General features: G+C 43.5%; 1 protein-coding gene across 1 annotated transcript in view; it reads right to left on the bottom strand.

Moving 5' to 3' along the window:
- Positions 1 to 3,198: 3,198 nt before the first annotated feature.
- LOC308171360 (UTP--glucose-1-phosphate uridylyltransferase-like) overlaps positions 3,199 to 9,911 on the bottom strand; it is a 26,227-nt gene continuing 19,514 nt past the window's right edge. The window contains exons 5-10 of the mRNA XM_080546197.1: positions 9,808 to 9,911; positions 9,158 to 9,455; positions 8,208 to 8,405; positions 7,565 to 7,807; positions 6,859 to 6,963; positions 3,199 to 3,790 (exon numbers count right to left, since the gene is read on the bottom strand). The exon at positions 9,808 to 9,911 is cut by the window's right edge and continues 30 nt beyond it. Coding sequence (XP_080402323.1) covers positions 3,683 to 3,790; positions 6,859 to 6,963; positions 7,565 to 7,807; positions 8,208 to 8,405; positions 9,158 to 9,455; positions 9,808 to 9,911 — 1,056 coding nt within the window. The 3' untranslated portion in view covers positions 3,199 to 3,682. The remainder of the gene's footprint in view (positions 3,791 to 6,858; positions 6,964 to 7,564; positions 7,808 to 8,207; positions 8,406 to 9,157; positions 9,456 to 9,807) is intronic.

The following is a 9,911-nucleotide window of genomic DNA, read 5'->3' as shown; positions in this document are numbered from 1 at the left end:
GACTGGTGAATCCGTGATGGTGGACTTCTAGGGGAGAGAAGGGGAGGGTTAGGGTTAGCCCCATACTGGGGAGGGGAACACATGAGGATTATGACACTTAGTTACGTGGGGATAATTTATTGTTATTATCGTGTTATAGCGTTGTTATACTGTGGCTGAGGGGGGTGGAGGGGGGGTGGAGGGGGGGGGGGGGTTTGTGTTGGTCAGTGACAGGTATGCTTTAGTCTGTTTTGTCACCCCCCTGATGTGTGTGTGTGTGTACACACACACACGCTGTACAACTGACTGTGGTTCCTGTCCTTGTCCATGCCTGTAACCCAGGGCTGTTCACCCTGACTCAGATTAAAGCTGATCCTAGACTACAAGTGGAGATTATGGGCCGGTTTCACAGACAAGGCTTAAGCCTAATCCTGGACTAAAAAACATCTTCAATGGAGATTTTACATTGAAGATGCTTTTTAGTCCAGGATTAGGCTTACGCCTTGTCTGTGAAACCGGCCCTATGTGTTGAACATGTTTTATAGTCCAGGACTAGGCTTAAACTTGTTTAATCCCCCATCATGTCCAACTCTCGTTAGAGGCTTTGTGACCCACTAAGTCCAGGGGAGGCTGGTGGAGGTAGAAATCAGACGCCAGGCTCATTGTAATGCATAGAATGTTTGACACCAGTTGGTTATTCTGTTCCCTGCATCACAATGAGCCTGGCCTCCGATTCCTACCTCCCCCAGCCTCCCTAACCCAGATGGATGTATATAAAAGAAAAAAAAATAGGTATTTCTGATCATTTCTTCGATGTTTGTTTCCTGTACAGTCAAGGCAGCGTGTGATTGGCTCCTGAGAGATCCAGTTCTATTGGACGAGGGGTTTAAAGGTGCGGCGTGTCTGTGTTTTGCCCCCTAGTGGTCAGTCACTGAAAATTGGAAACGTAACAGTTTTGTTTTGGACGCTGACATCAGATTTTAGGAAGCGCTTTTCTGGACCGACACGGCGCTGTTTATTCAAGGTAACTTCATCCTGCGGTCTTTCTCCACCACGATCGCTCCTGGGGGGTACTCCATCAACCTTCTCTAAAGGAAAAGAGACTTATCGCGAGACTTTAAAAAAAAAAGTATTTCTTTCTCTCTCTCTCTCTACATTATCCCTCCTCCCCTCTCCCTCCCTCTCTCTCTGTCTCTTTCTCCCCCTCTCTCTCTCTCTCCCTCCCTCTCTCTCTGCCCCCCCCCCCCTCTCTCTCTCTACATTATCACTCCTCCCCTCTCTCTCCCTTCCTCTCTCTCTCTCTCGATAAGTCTCTTTTCCTTTAGAGACGTTGATGAAACACCCCCCTGATTAATCACCACCCTTTAGCCCTTCAGCTTCTCACAGCTCAGCCCGTCACCCTGGACCTTTAAACACGTCTGCACAAGTGTTGTTCTCCTCTCAGACCACCAGATCAAACCTCCTGAACTGTCCATCAATCACCTGTTGTTGTTGTTATTACTTCCTGGGTGCGTGAGCTCACGTCTTCTGGGACTAGCTGACCTCCCAAGACCCAGTTATTCAAACACTTTTACATCTGGATCATCAGAATGATCTTTATTCCCTCCTGACCCAGGATCAGATCTTATCTGGCTGGTTCATATGAGTCGTGTAGGATGGGGAAGTCAGCCATCTTGATCTGATCCTGGATAGCAGAGAAAAGAGTCGGGATCATTCTGGTCCAGATTAAAAGTGTTTGAACTTGTCCCAGGGCTCATAGACGTGTGTGATTATCAACTTTCTGCATCGTGTTAAACCTCACACCTCGGCTGAGTTCCAAACCGCTCCCTAGCACCCTACGCCCTTAGACACTATCCCTAGATCCTGTCCCCTACACACTGTCCCCTACACCCTGGACACTGTCCCCTAGCCCCCTACTCCCTAGATCCTGTCCCCTACACCCTGGACACTGTCCACTACACCCTGGACACTGTCCCCTAGCCCCCTACTCCCTAGATCCTGTCCCCTACACCCTGGACACTGTCCCCTACTCCCTAGACCCTGTCCCCTACACCCTGTCCCCTACTCCCTACACACTGTCCCCTACTCCCTAGACACTGTCCCCTACACACTGTCCACTACTCCCTAGATCCTGTCCCCTACACTCTGGACACTGTCCCCTAGCTATTGTACCCTATCCCATAGCCCCTACTCCCCCACATCTGATGGGATGTCACCATCTCGTTTTAGACCCATCCCTTCTCCCTAGATCTCAGGTGTAGGGGTGTAGGTGGGTGGAGCTAGATCTCGGGTGTAGGGTTGGAGCGCAGTGCTCATGTCTGAGGGGTCAAAGGTCACGTAGACTCACCTCTGTCTACTTCAACAGTGCCTCCTACTGCGTCTGATTAACATCTGACTCCTGTACAGTATAACAGTCTGCTGTTTGTTTCTGAGTGCCTCTAATGTACCTGTGTGTGTGTGTGTGTGTGTGTGTGTGTGTGTGTGTGAGAGAGAGAGAGAGAGAGACTCAAGTGAACCAATGACAGCATGCCTGACATGAAGAAAAAACCTTTCTGAATAAAAAAAACATGATGGAATATTCACCTGCCTCTCCTGCTGGACACGTGTGTGTGTGTGTGTGTGTGTGGATGGCTGAAGGCACGGACCAACAAGGTATATTGCACTAGTCCCCTACACCCTCTCCCCTAGACCCTGTCCCCTAGCACCTTACTCTCTAGTCCCCTACTCCAGAGACACTGTCTCCTAGCCCCTCCACCCTTAGTGCCCTACTCCCTGTCCCCTAGTTACTGTCCCCTACTCCCTAGTTACTGTCCCCTAGCCCCCTATCCCCTTGTCCCCTACTCCCCCACATCTGATGGGATGTCACCATCTTGACCCATCCCTTCTCCCTAGATCTCAGGTGTAGGGGTGTAAGGGGGGGTGGAGTTAGAGCGCAGCGGTCATGCCTGAGGGGTCAAAGGTTACGTAGACTCAGCTCTGTCTACTTCAACAGTGCCTCCTACTGCGTCTGATTAACATCTGACTCCTGTACAGTATAACAGTCTGCTGTTTGTTTCTGAGTGCCTAATGTACCTGTGTGTGTGTGAGAGAGAGACTCAAGTGAACCAATGACAGCATGCCTGACGTGAAGAACAACCTTTCTGTATATCCACCTGCCTCTCCAGCCGGACCACCTGTGTTCTCTGTGTGTGTGTGGAAGGATCAAGACAACAACAAGGTATATTGCACTTTAATTCAGCTTCAGATAAGGGGGGGGGGGGGGACCAATGCTGCGTCCGCATTGGCAGGCAAGAGGAACCGTGTAACAGCTTCCTGTGTGTGTTTAGAATGGTGCAACCTAAAACCCCTTTGGGGGAGGGGGGGATAAAATCTATAAGAACCTGGCAATAAAACATTCCAATGTTGATCAGCACCTGGTGCAGGTAACACACCTGGGGGGTATTCCATCAACGTCGCTGAAGGAAAATCCAGGCTTAATTTCTGGTGAGATTTATAAAAAAATAAGCCCAGGTTTTTCTTTAGTGACGTTGATGGAACACCCCCCTGGTGCAGGTAAAGGGATCGAGCGTTAGTCCGTAGTCGTGTGTGTGTGTCCTGAAGGCCTTAGTGGTCGAGGATGCGCAGGTTGCCAGATACGATCTTGTTTTCCAGCCTTAGTGGTCGAGGATGCGCAGGTTGCCAGATACGATCTTGTTTTCCAGCCTTAGTGGTCGAGGATGCGCAGGTTGCCAGATACGATCTTGTTTTCCAGCAGCGCGCCGGCAGGGATATCGATCCTGTCCCCGTGGTTGGCGATGATGATGACTGTTCCCTGAGAAGGAAAATATACATTTATATTTGTACTTATACATACGTGCATACTTCATCTATACATATTAATTAATGAATGTGTGTTAATGACTGTATGAATGATTTAATAATTCATTATTACTACATTAGTGCAATGTTATAACTGCATTACTGAGTTATTGCAATGTTATTACTGCATCATTACTGTGTTGTAGCAATGTTATAACTGCATTATTGCAATGTTATTACCACATTATAACTGCATTGTTAACATGTTAGTTACATTAATACAGCATTATTACAACAGCAATGTAATGTTATTATTGCAGTGTTATTAACATGTTATTACTATGTTATTGCAATCTTATAACTACATTGTTAACATGTTATTATTGCATTACTGCTGCAACTTATTGCAATGTTATTATTACATTAATACAGCATTATTATTGCATTATTGCAATGTTATCAGTGTATTATTAACATGGTATTATTACAGCATTATTACTGTGTTATTAACATGTTATTATTACATTACTACAGCACTATTGCAATGTTATTACCACATTATAACTGCATTAACATGCTATTGTTACATGAATACAGCATGTTTACAACAGCAATGTAATATTATTATATTATTACTGCATTATTGCAATGTAATGTAATTAGTTGCGTTATTGCAATGTTATTACTACATTATTACTGTGTTATTAGCATGTTATTACTACATTATAGCTGCGTTGTTGACATGTTATTATCTCATTACAGCATTATTGCAGTGTTATTGTAATGTTATTGCTACATTATTACAGCGTTATTGTAATGTTATTGCTACATTACTACAGCACAATTGCTATGTTATTACTACATCATTACAACATTATCCCATGTTATTACGACATTATTGCAGGGTTAATAAAATGTTATTACTACATTATAACTGTGTTGTTAACATGTTATTATTGCATTATTACAATGGCATTGCAATGTTATTATTACAGCGTTATTGTCATGTTATTATTACATTACTACAGCACTATTGCAATGTTATTACTACATTATTACAGCGTTATTGTCATGTTATTATTACATTATTAGTGTTATTGTCATGTTATTACTACAAGCCAATAACACTAATAATGTAATAATAACATGACAATAACACTGTAATAGTGTAATAATAACATGACAATAACACTGATAATGTAGTAATAACATGACAATAACGCTGTAATAATGTAATAATAACCTGACAATAACGCTGTAATAATGTAATAATAACATGACAATAACACTGTAATAATGTAATAACATGACAATAAGCTAATAATGTAGTAATAACATGACAATAACGCTGTAATAATGTAATGATAACATGACAATAACACTGTAATAATGTAATAATAACATGACAATAACACTGTAATAATGTAGTAATAACATGACAATAACACTGTAATAATGTAATAATAACATGACAACAACGCTGTAATAATAACATGACAACAACACTGTAATAATGTAATAATAACATGACAATAACACTGTAATAATGTAGTAATAACATGACTAACACTGTAATAATGTAATAATAACATTACAACGACACTGTAATAATGTAATAATAACATGACAATTGTGCTGTAATAATGTAGTAAATACACCATTATTACATTATAATAAGACAGTAATAATGAAGTAATAATATAATAATAACATAGCATTGGCATTGCAATAACACTGTAATAATGTAATAATAACATTACAATAACGGTGTAATAATGTAGTAACACCATTGTTATAACGCAGTAATGATGCAGTGATAACATTACAATAAAGCAGCAGTAATGTAATAATAACATTGCAATAACACAACTAACACTAACCCTAACCCTAATGCAATAATAACATGTTAATACAAATGTAGTAATGCTGTAATAATGTCATAAACATTGCAATAACACAGCACATAACATACATTCATTAATGTATTCATCAACATTCATTCACCTTTTAACATATTCATTCAACAACATTCATCCATTCATAAACATCCATTCTTCAACATACATACATACATTCATTCATTCATTAACATCCATTCATTCACTGATCATCAACATCCATTCATTCATTCACTGATCATCAACATTCATTCATCATTCAACATACAGTACCAGTCAAAAATGTTGACACTTTCCCATTCAATGTGTGTTAATGAATGATTGTTAATGAATGGATGTATGTTAATGAATTAATGTGTTAAATGTAAAAACAAAATAAATCGGTAATAAATTCTGTGTGTTAGTGAATGAATGTATGTATGTATGTTAAATGTAAAAAAGAGACAAAAAAAAGTTAATTATCTGTGTCAGTGAATGAATGTATGTATGTATGTAAAATATATTTTATTTATTTTTAAAAGTGAATGTATTATGTATGTCAATGATATACATAATAATATACATAATATACGTGTGTTATGTTAATGAAATAATGTGTGTGTGTTAAATGGAAAAAGAAACGTTTAAAATTATGTTTTATAAATTGTGTGTGTTAGTGAATTAATGTGTATACACAATTAACACAAATAAACATTCAACATACAGTACCAACAAAACATAAAAATAATAATAAGTTAATGTATTGTATGAATTAATGTATGTATGTTACTTAATAAATGAATGTTGATGAATGAATTAATATTTATGAATGTATGTATGTTAATGCATGAATGGGTGTTAAATGTGAAAAAAAAATATGAGTTTTTCATTAATTCTGAGTGTTAGTGAATGAATGAATGTATGTATGTATGAAATAAAAAAAATAAAACGTTTATGTATTTGTGTGTTAATGAATGTATGTATGTATGTATGTTAATACATGCAATGCAAAAAAAAAATGTATGTATGTTAAATGTAAAAAAAAGTGTAAAATAAATATTATATTCATAAGTTCTGTGTGTTAGCAAATTAATGTATGTATGTTAGATAGATAGATTTTTAAAGTTATTATTATTATTATTTTTAATAAATAATTTACACACCCACTCCCACACCCACACGCACACACGCAGCCTCTCTGTACCTTGACGGAGACCTGCTTCCCGAAGGTGACGTCACCTGACACAGTGAGGTGGTCCAGCTCCAGCATATCTGGGATGCTCTCGAACCGCGTCAGGTAGTCATGGACCTACACAACAACAACAACAACAACAACAACAACAAGGTCAGGTAGTCATGGACCTACAACAACAACAACAAGGTCAGGTAGTCATGGACCTACAACAACAACAACAACAACAACAACAACAAGGTCAGGTAGTCATGGACCTACACAACAACAACAACAACAAGGTCAGGTAGTCATGGACCTACAACAACAACAACAACAAGGTCAGGTAGTCATGGACCTACAACAACAACAACAACAACAAGGTCAGGTAGTCATGTACCTACAACAAGTTAACAACAAGTCAACAAGTCAAGTTAAGTGTCAGTTGAAAAAGTCACTTTTAACTTTTTAACAACCAGCCCCAGGTGTGTGTTTACCTTGGTGAAGGAGGGGCCTAGCTTGACGTTTCCCTCCCTCCCTCCCTCCTTCCCGTCCTCCCACCCTCCCTCCCTCCTTCCCTCCCTGCCTCCTTCCCTCCCTCTCGGGGTGTATTTACCTTGGTGAAGGAGGGGCCTAGCTTGACGTTTCCCTCCCTCCCTCCCTCCCGTCCTCCCTCCCACCCTCCCTCCCTCCTTCCCTCCCTGCCTCCTTCCCTCCCTCCCTCTCGGGGTGTATTTACCTTGGTGAAGGAGGATCCCAGCTTGACGTGGGGCGTGGAGGGGAACTCCCTCTTCTTGCTCATGGTGAGGGAGCCGGCATCCAGGCTATAGAGGTTGGACATGACCAGCAGGAGGTCGGAGGTCGTCTTGACGGGCAGGAAGCGACTGCGGGGCACATTGACCCCCAGGGCGTTGTCGAACGCCTTGATGGCCGCGCCCACCGCCGTCTCCAGCTGGATCACGTTCAGACCCCCGTCCAGGGTCTGGGGAGGGGGGAGGGGGGGAGGGAAGGAGATAGGTGAGTTCTCATCTCGTCTTTTGCCACAGAATATGACGAATATTTTCTGGATTCATTTTGTTGACAAAATGAGCAAAATGTGTGCATGCTTGCGTACGTTTCTGTGTGTGTGTGTGTGTGTTTGTGTGTATACACGTATATGTGTATGTGTGGTGTGTGTGTGTGTGTGTGTCTACACATATGTGTACTAAATGCGTGTATGCATGCGTGTGTGTGTGTGTGTGTGTGTGTATGCATGTGTGTGTGCGTGTGTGTGTGTCCTCTCTCACCTTGGGGTTGACTATGATCTTGTGTGTGTGTGTGCCTACACGTATGTGTGTGTGTGTGTGTGTGTGTGTGTGTGCCTACACGTATGTGTGTGTCACCTTGGGGTTGACGATGATCTCCATGTCCATGCTGTTCTTCTCGTGCAGCCTCTTGATGGCGGGCAGGCTGATCCACAGGTTGTTGGTGTTGAAGATCTTGAACTTGGTGACGGACTTGAACTCGTCCACGTGAGCCTTGGGCACCTGGGCGATCTCCAGCAGACGCAGGTGGCCGTCGTACTGGATCAGGGTACCTCCCTGGGGGGGGGGGGGAGGGAGAGGGGGGAGGCGGAGGGGGAGGGGGAGGGGGGGGGAGAGGAGGGAGGGAGGGAGGGGGGGGGAGAGAGAGAGAAAGGGAGAGAGGGGAGGAGGGAGGGAGAGAGAGAGAGAGGGAGAGAGAGAGAGAGAGAGGGATAGAGAGGAAACGCCACAAATGATCAGAATAAAACAAACGCGGCAAAACAGAAGACTGTCCTCCATCTTAGACTGAGGTGAAGTGTATCAACATGCTGTCCAAAGCTTCTGGATCATTCCCAGACAGGGACATGACACACACACACACACACACACACACACACACACAGCCAGTTTAGATACACAGAGAATGTTTTATTCTGATGTCTTTATACTTTATTTTGTTGTTGTTGTTGTTGTTTGTGAGCTGCTGTAACGCCTTCATGTCCCCTCGCCCATCAATAATGTACCTCTATCTGTATATATATCAGATTTAGTTATATATACGTATATATATAGTATAAATATATAGTTATATTATATATTATAATATATACAATATATTATATCCTCTCTCCCCCCTCATCTATCTATCTCTATCACTGATTTAAGTTTTTTTTTTAAACGTTAAAAGTATTGAGTGGTTGACACACATATTTACAGGGTTCGAGTTCAACCACCACAACCACAACAACCCCAACAACTGTCACCTCTAACAACCCCCCCCTCCCCTCCCCCTCCGTCCCCCCTCCCCTCCTCTCCATCCCCCCCCTCACCTTGACGTCGGCGCGCGTCTTGTCGGTGACCTCCATGACGAACTCGCAGCGGCGGTCCGCGGGCTGGGACACCAGGTGGTGGAGGATGTGCAGGTCCACCGTGGCGCCCAGGTTGTCGATGTTGGACACGAAGATGTACTCCTTCCCCTGGGCCAGGAGCTGGTCCAGCAGGCCGCTGTTGTAGAAGCTGGCGTAGATGTCCCCGTGGCCCGGGGGGTACCAGGCCTCCGCCCCCTCCCCCGCCATGCCCAGGTCCCGGGCGATGGGCAACAGGGACTCACGGTTGATACGGGGGTATCTGGAGGGAGGGAGGGGGGGAGAGGGAGGGAGAGAGAGAGAGGACCCCATCATCATATTAGAGGGGGAGGGTTGGAGAGGGGGAGAAGGGGAGAGGGGGGAAGGGGAGAGAGGGAGGGGGAGAGGGAGGGGGGAGGGAGGGGGGAGAGAGTGAGAGAGAGAGGACCCCATCATCATATTAGAGGGGGAGGGTAGGAGAGGGGGAGAAGGGGGGGAGGGAGGGAGAGGAGAGAGGGAGGGAGGGAGAGGAGAGAGAGGGGGGTGAGTGATGCAAGTCCTGGTTGAAAAGGTGTGTATCTTGACATGGTGAGGTAGGTGGGGGTGAGTGTGTGTGTGTGTGTGTGTGTGTGTACCTGCTCTGGTTGAAGGTGTGTATCTTGACACGGTGGTGTGTGTATTTCTGCAGGATCTTCTTAGTGTCTTCATCTGTGTTGAAGGAGTTCATCAGGACCAGAGG

This window comes from Nansenia antarctica (genome assembly GCF_963989245.1).
Source record: "Nansenia antarctica genome assembly, chromosome: 16".
Taxonomy (NCBI): Eukaryota; Metazoa; Chordata; class Actinopteri; order Argentiniformes; family Microstomatidae; genus Nansenia; species Nansenia antarctica.
Note: the sequence above shows the minus strand (reverse complement) of the source record. Positions and strands in the feature narration are given on the sequence as shown.